General features: G+C 37.8%; 1 protein-coding gene across 1 annotated transcript; it reads right to left on the reverse strand.

Moving 5' to 3' along the window:
- Positions 1 to 728: 728 nt before the first annotated feature.
- LOC106079177 (charged multivesicular body protein 4b-like) lies at positions 729 to 17161 on the reverse strand. Its single transcript, XM_013240318.2, has 5 exons — positions 16822 to 17161; positions 7491 to 7668; positions 6776 to 6890; positions 5201 to 5339; positions 729 to 3626 (listed from the first exon to the last, which is right to left on the reverse strand). The coding sequence occupies exons 1-5, from the start codon at positions 17000 to 17002 to the stop codon at positions 3568 to 3570; spliced, it is 672 nt and encodes a 223-aa protein (XP_013095772.1). The 5' UTR covers positions 17003 to 17161; the 3' UTR covers positions 729 to 3567.
- Between the last annotated feature and the right edge of the window lie 46 nt (positions 17162 to 17207).

The following is a 17207-nucleotide window of genomic DNA, read 5'->3' on the forward strand; positions in this document are numbered from 1 at the left end:
GAAACTTGACGATTGTATTTTTCATTTGTTCTGGTTAATTGTTTTCTTCAGTACATTTGATTTCTATTGGAACTTAAAATGTTTCTTTGTTGTAAGATAGTTTTTACAAAGCTTATATCAACTCACTCTGTCAGGCCAAAAGTTTGTACACATATTTCTCTCACATCTCATCTCAGATCAAGCTGAAATTTTGCACATTATTTCTATTACCTGACAACACAAGAATCAATTTTTTTTTTTAATTACTTTGTTTGGTACCTCAAACAAGGGAAAGAAACACTACTCAACTGAAGTGGTGGTAAACGCTGAATTAGTTCCCTTGATATTAGGATGCTGTCTTAGGCTTAGTAAACACAAACATGAAATAGAAACAATGGATAACTATACAATCTTCCATGTTCCTAGACTCTTCGCTGGTCACCAATAAGAAGGCTTTAGCCCACAAGTTCCATTCAGGTTGTTCCCTTTTTTTTTTTATTTATTTATTTAAAATGCTTTTTTATTGTTAGTCTAGAATCTAGATCTACTGAAAAATTTAATTACACGACTGCTCAAAATTAATTGATACAATTACGCTTAATAATAATAATATAAGTTTAATTTTTTTTTATATTTTATGTTTTTCTTTAGATTTCACACAAATGTTTGTATTTGTAATTGAATCAACAATTTTGTACAATCTAAAATCTATGCTTTAAAAAAAAAAAGGATCTATTAAAAATAAAATGCATGACTTCAATTTTGTTTAATTACATAATATACATAAAGAATGGAAAGAAATCATGAAGAGTTCACACATTTTCATCACAATGGTTATAAGAACAAAACAAAGAAAACTTAGGAGTGGACTCCCTTATCAAATGTTATATTTCCATATATCTAAATCTGTATACTGAAACCTAAGGATCATTAAACATCTTAATAATCAGTTTTCTATCACTACAAAAGTAAAGAAGAAAAATAAGAACTACTTTAGTAGTGAATCAAAGTGTTAAGAGAGCATTTAACAATCTCACAGACCTGAGTAACTCAGGGGAAACAATTAGAATTTATCCAGCATGCCATTTTAATATGGTATAATTGAGCTGCTGCCAACTCTTATTCTGACCAAATATCCAAAGGATTGTATCATCACTGAGTCACCATGCCTTATACCCTAGTCCTCACTGTAAGACAAATTGAACAATATTCTAAAACATTGACATATTATTGGACATGTAGCCACCAGCGTCCATATATTTATATGTACACACAAACAAGAAACAAGTTCATACAGAGTGACTCGCTGAATGAACCCAGTACAACAGAAATTGAATACAATCACGTCAATTTAGCATGATCAACTAGAAAGCAATGTCAGTATGAAAGTCTTTCATTATTCTTTTAACACAACAGAAGATACATGTTCAGCTAGATCAGGGGTTCTCAACCTGTGGGTCGCGACCCCCCTTGGGGGTCGAATGACAATTTTTCAGGGGTCGCCTAAGACCATCGAAAATATTGATTGTTTTTGTCTATTCTTCTATTGCTGTATGTGTGTGTGTGGAGGGGGTCACGGCAGAGTGGGGGATTGTAAAAAGGGGTCACCTGGCTTAAAAGGTTGAGAACCGCTGAGCTAGATAATACAAAATGATGTATAGTTTGAAAAGAGACAAAGTACAACAGCGCAACTTTCATTCAAAGCCTGGTGTGAATTATAAAATCATTTCTCAAACAGAACTCACACAAGTTCTTTCCAATCATGAAACACACAAAGCCTAGACCCGCTAAGCCGACCCCCTGTCCTAGCCAACAGACAACACATTGGACGCTGGATGTGGACAAATTCATTGCATGCAGCAGTTTTCAAAGAGGGATAAAAATAATAATATTTTCTATAAGTTTAGTATTAATTGGAGGCGCAGTGGCTGAGAGGTTAAGCATTTGGCTTCCAAACAAAGATGTTCCGGATTTGAATCTTGGGATTTTTAATTTCGGGATCTTTACAGCACTTCTGAGTCCATCTACCTCTAATGGGTACCCGACAATAGTAGGGGAAAAATAAAGGCGGTCATTGTGCTGGCCACATAACACCCTTATTAACTGTGGGACACCGAAACAGGTGACCTTCACATCATCTGCCCCATAGATCACAAGGTCTGAGAGGAGGAATACTGATTGTCTTAAAGAAAATTCCTATGAATTATTTTAGTACAAATAATTTTTTAAAAGCTTCAATGAGTCTTTGAGCAAGACATAAAACTATTTTTTTCTTTTTTTATGCTGCAAAGTCCAAGTTAAACTCTTTCTATTCATACCAAATATCATTTCACTTTGATTATTAATTTTTTTTAACTGCCACCAACAGTTATTGATTTAAATGTAGATCTTAGAAGTGACTAAAACATTTGGGTCAGAAAGAGGGTAGAGCCTTAGAGAGTTTAGGATGCACTGTAATCGGAAAAACATTTGTCTAAATTTAAAAATAAGACAGACAAGTAATTTTTTTTAAAAAAGATCAATAACAACCAACATCATTTTGTAATAAATAAAAATAGGAATAAAATTTGCATAATTTAATTTTTTCTCTAAACAAAAATCTTCAATGAATAATATGATAGGTATCTCAAAAGAAAATGTACAATCTCTATCAAAGTTGAAAAAAAAAACAACAACCAATTCCGATGACCTTTTGTGATATTAATCAGTGAATTATTAATAGTTGAACATTGAACTTCGTAGACAAAGCAAATTTCTTTGTACTTTTCAAAGGCTGTTTTTTTTTTTTTTCTTTCTTAAACCCTAACTCCTAACTGAAATCGAAATTTAAGTAATTTAAGTAATCAAGATGTAAAACTGAAAATTTATTTGAATTTAAAATGCTCAGACATTGAAAAAGCGAACTGTCAATAATATTCAAAAGTTGATCTAGTATAACATAAATAAAAAAAAAAAAGATGTAATTACACTTATGGTTTTTAAGACATATTTATACAAAACAAACAACTGCATTGTAGTTCAAATGGTTTTTGACTGATTTGTGACTAATGCGTAATTTCTAAAGAAATAGTTGGTAATGTTTACATGACAGAAAAACTGATTAACAGCTTCTAATGTATATGATACTCAAGAGATCACGATTTTACATATTAAAAAAATAAATTTTGAAGCGTAAAAACATGCATGACTGAAATCTAATACATAAACTTGATTTTAGTATTATCACAATTTGCATTCATGAAAACCTTTGTGTAGCTAAAAATGGAATTACCACTGCCTCCTCCCCCCCCTTTCCTTAAGTGCCCCACTATCGTTGCTATGACGACTTATTTTCTTCATTATGAAGCAATGACATAGCTTTTTTGTACGCTGCTGAAAACAGTTAGTATACTTGTAGCATTAAATGCAAGAGAGAAAACAAACAAAACAAAGAGACGTCTGTTTGGCCCATGTAAGAGAAAAAAAAAAAAGAGACTAAAGCATCACATATGATATGATACACATGTATTGAGATAGAACATTATTTGCATTTCTCTCAGGGTTCTTTTACCACAGCATTTAGTTGATTAGGTCCTGACCTGCACAGCTCTAGGACGCCCACATTTCCAGTTCCCGCATGGCCTCATCGTCATCATCTTTCTGTTGACCTACAAAGAAACATTAGGCAAACACATGTTTTAATGAGGTCTAGATTCTTACTCCAGATTCTAAGAAAGACGACAGACCACGAAACAAAAATGTGAAGAAATAATAGTTGAGGGTTTCTGCACCAAAGTCAATATGAAATTCCAGGAGTTTTCCAGGAGAAATTTTAAAATTCCAGGCATAAAATTTGTGCCAAAATATTACATAACAATAGTCAAAGTTGATTTATGTAGGTTTAATAATAAAATTAAATTACCAAACTTATGGTATACATTCCTGTCATCACTGTCCAGAGTTTAGAAAATTCAGTGTTCACAAGCTGGCTATAGAAATTATCCAGTCTATTAGTTAAAATGGAAATGTGCAATTGTGTAAATTCAGATTTAATACTATCACAGTCATCTGCACTGATAAGGCCAAGCAGAACCAAGATGCTCAAAGTGGCATATAAATCATTTAAGGAGCTATCAAAATCTTGCAAAGGGTATTTGAGCTTTCGCCATTTTAAACTCTGGCGAATAGCATTCTTTAATGGAGATTTTTCAACGAGTTTGAGAACTGTTGTCAGTAGAAACTTTCTGCTTTCCATCTAGAAATTTAAAACATCACTAACACTGGCTTTAGTTTTAATTTAGAAGATTTTTGGTGTCTGTCAAATCTACAATAAGCAGTGCTGCAACATAAGTACATTCTTTGAAAACAGCTGGTGTTATAAGTCTTTGCTAAAATGACTGCAGAATGCTAAAGAAGTATTGGGCCATAAAGCATTAAAAGGCAACCAACAGTAGTGCATCTGATTGATATTTTTTTTAGAAAAGGTTGCAAAACCTTTGCAATTGAGATTAAGATTTCAATTTTGGCAAACAGCCTTTAAGGTGCTCAAAAGACTTTGTGTTGACTGCCTTCTTAGCAGTAATATAAAACTATGAATTTGTTGGGTTACTGGCTTAGCTGTCAGTGTAGTACAAGTGACAGTCACTGAGACTGTGGCAGCCCTTTTGACAAATACGGCAGCCATCTGAGTTACTTGACTCGCTTGTGCTTATCAGATTTCAGATGCGATTTAAGTGCTGCTTTACCAATGTTTGAAATGATAATTTGTTTTTTTTTATAATGATAACAAAAAGCTTTAGTGTCGTTTGTAGATCTAGAAATCTATATCCTGGAATTTCAGGAGACCACGGACACCCTGATAGTTGCACATAGCAGCGTACAAAATTTTAAATGGATTCACTACATTTTTAGAAATATTGTTGTGTCTCGTCATGTGGTACGCACTTCAGACAGTCATCTTGACTGACCCTTGATCAAACACTGCCGGAAGTCCTGCAGCAGGTTTTGAGGGCATGTCCAAAACTAAAAAGTGTAGGCGTGTCATCATGATGGCCCCGAGATCCAGCCCTGCCGTCCTGTAGGAGATTTATGCTAGGTTGTAACAATCTTCATTTTTAAAGAAATTTCCAAAAGTTGTAAAACAAAACAAATTTCAGAATAATAAAGCACTTTGACATTCAGGAAGGCAAGGCTATTTGTATGTTACTGTATCTGTACATGTGAATTGAAATGTAAGTCTTACTTCTGGCTGGTGCTGCCTTTCTTGAATCTGATGGTTCAGCAGTAGGAACACTTGGCAAATGTTCTGTTCCTTCCACATCCAATAGCTGTCTGTCTAACTCTTCCTGTTCTAGTTCTTCTAACTCTGCCAATAAGTCATCCTAAAAAAAAATGAAGAAAAAATACAAATATTTTTAAAAAGTATAAATTTGTATTTGTATTTGATTAATGTGACAAATTCAATGAAGGACAAGTAGGAATGACTAAAGAAAGAGAAATCAAGACAGCTAGATTCTGCCCAAGAAAGGCTCTTCAGCAACACTGATAAAGACTTTTTAAAAAACAGAAGAGAACACAGAAAAAACACCCAAGAGGACAGAAGAAATAGCACAAAATTAAAATATGAAATAAAATGAGTTTTTAGCTAAATATACAGAAGCTGCTGTAGTGTCAAAAGGGAAGATGAACGTTAAATGAGTATCTCATGGGATAGTCAAATGCTTTGTAAACAACTTATAGGTATCAATTTGAATTTAAATGGATTCTGAAAATTTGAATTTGGTATTTTAATCAATGATTGTCTTTTAAATCAAGAAACCAAAGCAAAGAGAAAAATAACACAAGCCAGAGTGCATGGGGCTTGCTAAAAATGTTTGTTATAAATATAACTGACAATTCAAGGTTGTAATTGCTGGAAGTGCCTCTAATGGCATGTGTCTCTAACAGCCTCAGACAACCAACTCAAGTGTGGCGTAGACACTGGATCTGGCTGAACTAGTAAGTTTCTAGGAAGAGGGCTTGTTAGCAGTAGCTGGCTACCCACCTAGGAGAAGCTGAATTCAAACATGTGCCACCTTACGGCTATACCTGAGCATGTGAGAGTCAACCCTGAGGAAAAATCAGGAGCTGTTGCCCCTAAGCAGCTTGCAGCACACTGAACTACACCCTAATAGAATCTGTGATACCAATGATCACTGTATTTGGCACCTGCAGTTCCTTTGGAAACAACTGTGTTGAAGGGGGGGGGGGGGGAATGCTGCATGGGCAATACTGTTTTGACTATAGTTATTGACCAGCCTTTCATATCATTTTTATGAGATGATCCAAAGTCACTTCACAACTGGACAAGTCTATAGATAGTGAACATGACAAAAGTTCATACTGGAAATATAGGCAATGAGTGATCAAATTTTTATATTATTTTCCAAAAGACTTTTCCATTTCTTAGAAGTTTCTGCACTCTTTGGTTTTTATTTATTGTTCAAAATTTTGACGAATTATCTTGAACTTTCTGTACAAAACAGGATTTATAGGAAGTGTGTCAAAATTTGACAATGACCAAAATTTCACAGGACAAATGACCTGCTGATTTAACTAGATAAATGATACTTATATATAAAAGTAATCCTTAAAGCCCAATAAGGCTATTATCAAAAACAATTTCTAAGCGACATTTCATTCCGAGTGACATCATTTTTTTGTCAAGTGCAAAATGTCTATTGACACTGGAAATTTGAATTAAATAATTAAACACAAAAAAATAGCCATGTTAATGAACTCTACATTTTTGCCTTCTCAAACAATTATTTGACATTACCTCATCCATATCCTGACCAAAGCCAACAGGATGTGAAATGGCGTCTGAAATTTCATTAGCAACATCTTGCTGTTCAGCAACTTCATCCATCAAATCATGGACTTTGTCTACATCCCTAAGAAAGAACAACAAGGCATACAACAGTTACTTCATTGCAATGAAAATAGATTTTTGCCCCCCTTTTTTTTCAAAGAAGAAGGGTCAGAGTATAGTTGGAAGTGAAATGATGGTAAGCTTACTTAACTTTAAAATAATTAATTTGAAATAAACATTCTTACCATCTGTTAAATAATAATCTAGACTAAAGCCTGAAATCTTTAATGTTAATGCATACTATTTATACCTGTATCACTTTTAATGACACCATGTTGTGGTACCATTCTTACTTTACCAGCATGTAATGGTCTCAATGTTACTTTATAAAAATGTAAATAGAACATTTTGCAGGTAACACAAAGGCAAATATTTAAACCCCCTAGCAGATCACAGTTGTCATTTAATCTCATTTAATAAAAAGTGTTGCTGATCAAGTTTATCAAATAACCAGAGACTGGAGCAGTTTTCTTTTTTTCAAATTTAATCACATAAAAAAAGGCATTACATTATATTTCTTTAATTTAAAAAAATGTAAATAACTACTTGTAAAATAATAATGACCAATATTATACGTATATAAAAAAAAGTATTGAAAGTATAATAGTAGGAAAGGACTTACAGATTATTGTGAGCCCCTTTAAGTGCCTTGGCAGCTACACCCATCACACTGAGGACTTCTGTGTTTGTACTGGCATTTTCTAAGGCTTCCCTCTGGAACTCAATGGTAGACAATGTACCATCAATCTGCTGAAGTTGTTTTTCATATCTCTTCTTTCTCTTTAATGCCTGAAGAGCAACTAAAACAGAACACAAGGGCTGAGTATTTATATGTATCAAATCATATATTTAGGTCATTGGTTAATGCATGACTAAATGGATGACGCGTAGGATGTAATCACTTTTCTTTTTGAAGTAGCGTCTGAATTATATAAGATAATATATATTGCATTTAACAAGCTTGCTAATTTACTTTTTCTCTCAGTATAATAAAGCAACAAGTACTGGCTACAATACTGACTAAAAAAAAAGTACTAAGTGAGGGAGGGGACTAAATTGTGAGTTGTTTTTTTAAACAGAATGTTCTCTGGTAGAAGCAAAGCAAGATCTAGTTCACTTTTAAAGGTTTGAGTAGAATTCATGTGTCTATAGGATATTATAGTCCATTTTTCTACACATAAAACAGCATAACTTTGCTCCTATATAAAATAGAAAAATAAATTTGGTATCATTGTAAACCTCTCAGCAAGCTCTACATAACTATTAACTAGATAGTTTATGTTCTTATATATTTATTTTGGGCAATATCCGCATTGAGCGTCGGTATTTACACTCCTGGCCATTTTTCTGCGTTGTCAAGGAGCAGGATCAAGACCAAAAGCATTATCAAAAGGGGGAATAACCTAGTTGTTTTTTAAATACTTCAATCACGGATAGGAAGAGAGAGAAAATAAACTAATAGAAATAATAGAGCTCACAGACCTATATAAAATACCGACCGTAAATACGGATAGCTATGAAGATTGAATAAACAACTAAGAATATACACTATTACTAGCAGTAGTTTTGAATAGGGGGAGGAGAGAATAGTATATTATTATATAATTAATAAATATATTCTTATTAATTACATCTAAATTACAATAATTGCAGAAAAAATAGTGGATCTAGATGTGGCATTTGTATTTGATATAGACTAGGTCTAGGTGCAGAATTTTTGGATTAAAATTTAATGTGCTGTCAACATGTAATATTTCTAAGTTAAAGTTGAGATTAATATTGAATTTAAATAGCTGTACGCATACCGGGACGTCTATCTAGTCAAATGTTAATGAAGTCAACATTAAATTATAAGTATAATAATTACATACGGGTACAGTAGGTAGTGGATCTAGATGAGGAAAAACATTATTTCAGACAGATGTAAGAGAGCAGTATTTGATATAGACTATGACTAGGTAATAGGTTTAGATTATGTGTGTGTGTTAATGTGTGTGTGATAAGAACTGAATTTAAATACACCTTCATCTTGGTCTATATAGAGATTAATGATTAAATTATAAATAGATCTATTTAGTAATATTTTGATTACCATTTAAATAAAATAATGTTGAGATCAATATTGTATTTAAATAAATCTAGGACTACTGCAACATTTCTTAATATGTCTGTCTAGAATAATGTTGAAATAAGTAAAATACGACATTATATTTTTATTTCACCTATGGTGCTGTCAACATTTACTTAAAATGGACATTATTATTGTGATCATATTTCTTTTAGACTTCGGGCCTATTAAAATCTCAATAGACAATATTTAGCATCGTTTTTTTCTTTCAACGCTGGATGAGTGGATCCCTGTTTTTTGTAGCAAAGGTTTTGGCCTTGTAAGGGCCCCAACTGGTCCAGCTCATACTAACCACATGGGCCCCATTTGGGGGAGGAACATTGGCCCAAACAGGCGCCTATAGGGCTGAGTCTGGGCTCAGTCAGGGGGCCCAGAAAATCCCCTTGTGAAACCCTTGTGAAGCCTGTAAGGGGAAGGACTTGTGGGCCCCAACAGGGCCAAAGATAATTGGCCCTTTGGGGGCAATTAATGAAAGCCCAAACATGGCCCTTAAGGATCAAGTCTAGGCACAATGAAGGGGCCCAGATAAAGCCCAGATAGAAACCCTAATGGGGCTATTATGGGGCAAATGTTAAGGGTATGAAAGGGCTAACCACATGGGCCCCATTTGGGGATGAACATTGCCCCAAATGAGGGCCCTAAGGGCTGAGCCTGGTCTCAGTTTGGGGGCTAAGATGAAGCCCTGATGGAACCCTCATGGAGTCAGTGTGGGGCTAACATTTAGGGGCCTGAAAAGGCTAAACACATAAGCCCCATTTGGGAGGCGAACATTAGCCCAAATGGGAATCCTTAGGGCTGAGTCTAGGCTCAGTTTGGGGGCCCAGAGAAGCCCTGATAAAACCTTCATAGAGCTAGTGTAGGGCTCACATTGAGGGGCCTGAAAGGGCTAAACACATGGCCCCATTTCGGAGGTGAACATTAGACCAAATGGGGGGCCTTATGGCTGAGTCTGGTCTCAATTCAGGTGCCCAGATGAAGCCCTATTGGAACACTCCAAGAGCCATTGGGGGGCAAACACTGAGGGGCCTGAAAGAGCTATACACATGGGCCTCATTTGGGGGATGAAGGTTGGCCCAAACGGGCGCAATCAGGGGGCCCAGATGAAGCCCCGATGGAAACCTAATTGGGCTAGTATAGGGCAAACGTTGATGGGCCTGTAAGGGCTAACCACATGGGCCCCACTTGGGGGGATGAACCTTGGCCCAAATGGGCGTCCTTAGGGCTGAGTCTGGGATCAGTTATGGGGCCCAGATGAAACCCTATTGGAACTCTCATAGAGCCATTGTGGGGCAAACACTGAAGGGCGTAAAAGGGCTATACACATGGGCCTCATTTGGGGGATGAACGTTGGCCCAAACGGGCGCAATCAGGCTTATTTGGAGGAGGAATGGGGGCCGTTAGGGATGAATCTGTGCTCAATTAGGGGGCCCAGATAAAGCCCTGATGAAACCTACGGTAAACACATGGACACCATTCGGAAGATGAATGGGAGCCCTTAGAGGTGAGTTTGGGCTCATTAGAGGGCCCAAATAAAGTCCGGATAAACCGGATGAGTGGATCCCTGTTATTATTAGCGAAGATTTTGGGCCAGGTAAGGGCCCCAACTGGACCAGCTCATACTAACCACATGGCCCCCATTTGGGGGACGAATATTGGCCCGAACAGGCGCCTATAGGGCTGAGTCTGAGATCAGTTAGGGTGCCCAGAAAATCCCCTTGTGAAACCCGTGTGAGGCCTGTAAGGGGAAGGACTTGTGGGCCCCAACAGGGCCAAAGATACTTGGCCCTTTGGGGGCAATTAATGAAAGCCCAAACAGGGCCCTTAAGGGTCAAGTCTGGTCTCAGTTCGGGGGCCCAGATGGAGCCCTGATTGAACTCTCGTGGAGTAAGTGTGGGGCTAACATTGAGGGGCCTGAAAGGGCTAAACACAAGGGTTCCCATTTTGGAGGGGAACATTGGCCCAAATGGGGGCCCGTTAGGCCTGAGTCTGGGCTCATTTCAGGGGCCCATATGAAGCCCTGATGGAACCCTCAAAAGCCAGTGTGGGGCTAACATTTAGGGGCCTGAAAGGGTCAAACACATGGGCCCCCATTTCAGAGGTGAACATTGGCCCAAAGGGTGGCCCTTAGGGCTGAGTCTGGGCGCAATCAGGGAGCCAAGATGAAGCCCTGATGGAAACCTAATGTGGCTAGTATAGAGCAAACGTTGAGGGGCCTAAAAGGACTAACCACATGGGACCCATTTGGGGGATGGACATTGGCCCAAATGGGCGCCCTTATGGCTGAGTCTGGAATCAGTTATGGGGCCCAGATGAAGCCTTGATGGACTCCTCATGGGGCTAGTGTGATCTGAAAGGGTTAATCACATGGGCTCCATTTAGAGGATGAATGGGGGCTCATAGGGTGAGTCTGTGCTCAATTATGGGGCCCAGATAAAACCCTGATGAAACCCACATGGGGCCAGTGATGGGGGCAAACATTAAGGTGCCTGAAAGGGCTTAACGCGGGCGCCGTTTTGAGGATGAATGAGGGCCTTTAGGGTGAGTATATGTTTATTTAGAGGGCCCAGATAAAGCACTGGGGAAACCTACGTGGGGCCAGTGATGGGTGCAAACATATGGGCACCTTTTGGAGGATGAATGGGGGCTAGTTAGGAATGAGTCTGTGTTCAATTAGGGGACCCAGATAAAGCCCTGATAAAACCCACGTGGGACCAGGGATGAGGGCAAACATTGAGAGGTGAGTGTGCTCAATAAGGGACCAGATGAAGCTATAGTGAAGGTTAGTAAGAGTCAAACCTTGGAGGAGGACTAAAGCGCTTAACACATGGGCCCCTTTCGGAAGATGAATGGGGGCCCTTAGGGTGAGTCTGTGTTCAGTCAGGGGTACCAGATAACACCCTAATGAAACCCACATAAGGCCAGTGATGGAGGCAAACATTGAGGGGCCTGAAAGGGCTAAATACACGGGCTCCATTCAGGGGATGAACGTTGGCCCAAACTCATGCTTTTTTTTTTCGGGGGTTCTCCCCCCCCCCACTTCGCCATTCATGTGTGGTGTCCATAATTAATCCCTATTACATTATGACCCTTCATTCTTCCCAAAGATTTTTATTGTACCCTACAATATGTTCTTCCTGGAGTTAATGTATAGAGTGTAGACACCCCGCCCTTGCCAGCGAAGCAATCTAACTAAAATAAACAAAATTAAAGCAAATAATGTCACAAAAATCCCACCACCCACTGGAGATTTCATTTCCGGGGGTGGGCTGAACCTCACCCCCTCCACCGTCTACGCCCATGGTGCAATTTTTAAAGCAGTCACTTCCAAAGTGGTCTATATAGACCCCAGAGGTCCACGAAGACTTCCAAGGGGTCTACGAAAAAAAAAAAGATTTGGGTTTCTATGACATATAATTTATTTGTTCTGTTCTATTAGACGTTGATAAAGAATTTACACCAGGGGTGGGCAAATTGTTTTATGCGGCCCGCGAATACCTACAGAAATTATGTGTACCCACAGTATATACATATAAAAATGCTAATCTATTAAAAATAATTCTAAATTTCCCTACAAATTATTTTGGTACACATACATATGTGAACAAGTATTTTTCTTGTGGAAAATAAACAAGTGTAATCACAGGTCGATGGTGAATGACTATAATTTGACAGCAGTCACAAGTATAACAACTAGAAAGCTAGTTCCACAATTCAGGAACATTACGCACGAGTGTAAATAGTTAAATTCCTCACATTAAGTACAACTGGACATTTGTGGTGAAATGTTGTAATATGAAAAGACAATAGCAAATTTAAAAAAAATCGTTAAATTGGTTTCAGAAATTGCTAACTCTAGTAATTCCTCAATTTAGAATGTGAAAAAAAAGGAAAAGTGAATGTATAATACAGTATAAATATGAATTAAAAGACATTATACAGTTAACTAGCGTATTTTTCTAAGTTGTATGTATGCACACACACACACATATATATACATATATATATATATATGCGGCCCCCCATTCCCAAAATTTTGTTAATGCGGCCCTCGATACAAAAAGGTTGCCTACCCCTGATTTACACTTTTGGAAATATTTACGGGCCCTAAATATGAGAGCGTGTATGTGTCGGGGGCGGCTCCCCGACAAAATAGCGGGAGCAAAATAGCGCCGCCAAAAAAATGGCGTGAAAAAAAATTCTTAAATTTAACATATGCGCAAATTATGCAAGAATTATAATAAGCTGCTTATTTTTTGTGATGGAAAGTAAATGTTAAAGTACTCTCTTTCTCTGCAAATATGGCATACTTTTAGAAATACTAATGCTGAAGAAGATAGAGACCACAACAAAAATGCTATTCAGGACCTTCACTTAAATAAGTCCGGTACTTTTATACACATTATATATAGCCTAAGTATGCCCTATTTTGTCGGGAAATTATGTCGGCGCTATTTTGTCCGCGCTATTTGTCGGTTCAGCGTCGGGGGCGCATTATAAAGCGGGTTTTTCCAAATTATGTCAAAAGACTATGTGGGAGGAATAACGCTGCGCGGGTAAAAAAGAAATAGGGACCTAGAGAGCGAAAGAACGAGAGAATGGGCCGTGACATTGCAGTGTAAGTCACATTCATTCTCGGGCTCAAAAAGTATGTTAGGTTGATCGTTAAAGCATGGCCCGTTTATTAAAAAGTGCAAAGTAAATTATGCGACTTGCTCAATCGGACCTGGACGTAAGGGAAATTACCAAAGGCCTGGAAAGTGGCCACGATAGTCCATGATAGGAAAGGCGGCCGACCGACCTGACAGCTATAGACCAATATCCCTAACATCGTTTGTAGGGAAAATAGCTGAAAGAGTGATAAACAGAAGGCTCATGTGGTACTTGGGAGAAAGCAAAATCATCGCACCTGAACAGGGCGGGTTCAGGCAACATAAAAGTGCAAATGATCAAGCGATGGTGTTTATGCAGTCAGTAGCTGACGGTTTCCCGAGAGGTACGGTAAGACGCAAGGGCGAATTGACACTGTCAGTATTTTTAGATCTTAAGCCTATGACAGAGTTTGGAGACAAGGATTATTGCTAAAATGAATGAACCTCGGAGTATGCTCAAATATGTATCGGTGACTAAAAAACTTCCTAACAGACAGGACAGTCCAGTCGCGCTACGGATCTAGCGTGTCTCGCAAAAGAACACTTGAGCAAGGTTTACCGCAGGGCTCATCATTATCATGTACGCTTTTCTTAGTCTATATAAACGATCTGATTGAACGATTGAAATGTTGATCTCTGCTCTTCGCTGACGACCTGCTCATCTGGCAGACCGGGATATCCGCTGCAGCTCTCACGGCGGAAATCCAACGTGACCTCGTCACGATTTCGTTCTTTACCCGTATGTGGAAAATGGAAATAAATTGTACTAAAAAACCCCAGTTCAGACCCTATTCATATTGGGAAAAAGACATCCACCAAGCAGCCATAAATCTAAAAATTGATGGGACCACGCTTGAATCGGACCCACGGCCCTGGATCCTAAGCTGGTCATGTCTGATCATTTGTAAGAAGTACGACAAAAAGCCTTAGAAAGATTGAACGTCATAAAGCTAATGGGCCCCCCCCCGATCGAAAGTTTATGCCATCGCCACCTCCCCATCCCACCAGATTGGCCAACATACTAAATGGGGGAGGGGGCGAAATAATCTAGAAGCAGGTTGAAAAATAATTAATTCGTATATATTATTAACATAATTAATAAATTCGTACAAAGATCGTGTGATTTCTTTACTAAAATTCGTTCCCGAAGGGGCGGGGGAGCTGAGGGGTGGGGGTGGCGATTGCTCCTACCTCGCCCCCCCCCCCCCCCCGGATCCGCCAGTGAATTGGGGCCATTGTGTTTAGCCCTTTCAGGCCCTTTAAAGTTCGTCCCTTACTGGCCTCCACTAGGGCTTTATCTTTGCCCCCTGATTGTGCCCAGAATCGCACTTTAAGGGCTCCCATTTGAGCGACGATCAACCCCCGAAATAGGGCCCATGTCTTTAGCCCTTTCAGGCCCCTCAATGTTTTCCCCTGTTAATGGCCCCATGTCTGTTTATCAGGAATTCATCTGAGCCCAGGTTTACCCCTAAGGGCACCCTTTCGGGCCAACATTAATCCCTAAATGGGCCCCATGTGTTTAGCCCTCAAGGTTTGCCCCTCTTACTGGCCCCGCATGGGTTTTATCCTGAATTCATCTGGGACCCTATCTGAGCCCAAACTCACCCTTAAGGACCCCTATTGTTTGGGCCAATTTTCATCCCCCAAATAGAGCCCATGAGTTACAGCTCTTTCAGCTTTCTCAATCTGTGCCACTATCTGAGCCCAAGCTCACCCCTAAGGGCACCTGTTTGGGTCAATGTTCGTTCCCCAGATGGAGCTCATAAATTAAGCACTTTCAGGCCCCTCAATGATCACCCCTCTTACTGGCCCCACATGGGTTTCATCAGTGCCCCTTAATTGAGCCCATGCTAACCCCTAACAGCAGAATGGGGCACATGTGTTTAGCCATGTCAGACATCTCCAAGTTTGCTCCTTACATACAGTAGTGGGCATAGATCAATAAAAAAAATGTATAGATCTATCATATAGTACCGTTATTTGATATAGACTAGGTTTAGATTTGTGTGTGTGTTTGTGTGAAAGAAAAAACCCAATTTAAATACCATCTAGATCTATATAGACTAATGATAACATTTTAAATAGATCTATTTAGTAATATTTTGATTACGATTTAAATTAAATAAAGTTGAGATCTAAATTGGCCTACTAGCCTATAAGTCTTATCTACATCTATCTGAAACTATTGATTTTTGTGCCAGTAACTGTTGGCGCAAGTCTTCTATACTGTACTCTTGTCAAAACAAAAAAAAAATCCAATTTTAATAATAAACATACCAGTACCAGTGTACCATACACACGTTTACGTGCTAATGAAATAATGCATTACAATATATTACATTAACATATAACAGAAATAAGAAAAACAAAACACAAAGACAGATCCATAACATTTTATTAAGACTTATTAATTCTTAAGAGTATAGACAAAAAAATCATTACAAAAAAAAAGTTAGATCTAGAAATAATCTACATTTGCTCTATAACTTGCACTAGATCTAGTAAATGTATGAGTTGTTTAAATAAAATGGATCTACATTTTCAAACGCTATCGAACTTTTTCAGAACTATATTTTATAGTTGTCAACAAAAGAGAACTCATTTTAATTTATTTTTTGGTTTGAGTGGTATATATCTAATTTATTGGTAACCAACCAAGCCAATCTGGCAACAGTTGCAGTTTGTAAATATTGACGCTCATTGCGGAAATTGCCTTTATTTTGAATATATAATATAGATCTAGATCTACTTATCACTCCCCATTGATCTCAGACAGACAACATGCTATACCACTTTTAAGAAGAACACTAAGACCTACTTGTTTAAAACTTTTTTAGATTAACTGTTATTTCGGCAGTTGTGTTTATGTTTGTAATGTTGTTACAGCGCCTTGAGCCTACATTTTGTTTGTTAACAGCGCTTTATAAATAAAATTATTATTATTATTATTATTATCTAGAATTAATTTTAATCTATAGATCTAAATCTACTTATCTCGCCATCATCATCAGGATCAGTGAATCATGCCAATCATTAGATTATCATGGGGTCGGGGTGGTTCAGCAGATTTAGTACATCTGATCACATTTTAAATTTGTAATACCCATTTTAGTTTTTACAATCCAATGAGTCTTTAGAATTTAGAACATACATACATACAAATAACCAGATCTAACCTCTTTTATTTTTTGTGCCGTTTTTCCTAGCGATGGCTATTTCTCCTTCAATTTTCTTCTCTAAGAACTCGGACTTTTTCATGAGCATTTCCTCAACTTCTCTCAGTCTTTGTATGCCTTCTTGTGGAGTTGGGGTTTTATCTTTTTTTCCATCTCCGAACAATTTCTTTAAGAGACTCATCTTAGGGCTAAATTAAGGCGAAATAGAGTCTTAAAAGTTTGTGTGGTGTCTTTACTTATAAAATCAATAATCCTTACTGAACAGTAGCTGAAAATAATTCAATACACACAAAATGCACTGACTCTGACTCAGGCACAGGAAGTGAAAACATCAATAACAAGTGTAGCAGACAATAAAACGATTGTTATGATTGGATAAAAAAAAA

Source organism: Biomphalaria glabrata, chromosome 7, assembly GCF_947242115.1.
Source record: "Biomphalaria glabrata chromosome 7, xgBioGlab47.1, whole genome shotgun sequence".
Lineage (NCBI taxonomy): Eukaryota > Metazoa > Mollusca > Gastropoda > Planorbidae > Biomphalaria > Biomphalaria glabrata.

Excerpts from the sequence above, each read along its gene's own strand:
- LOC106079177 (XM_013240318.2), bottom strand. The coding sequence starts at position 17,002 with ATGAGTCTCTTAAAGAAATTGTTCGGAGATGGAAAAAAAGATAAAACC. Across the intron at positions 6,891-7,490 it reads AAAGGGGCTCACAATAATCT|GGATGTAGACAAAGTCCATG; the intron begins GTAAGTCCTTTC and ends GTTCTTTCTTAG. Across the intron at positions 3,627-5,200 it reads AAAGGCAGCACCAGCCAGAA|GTCAACAGAAAGATGATGAC; the intron begins GTAAGACTTACA and ends GTTTCTTTGTAG.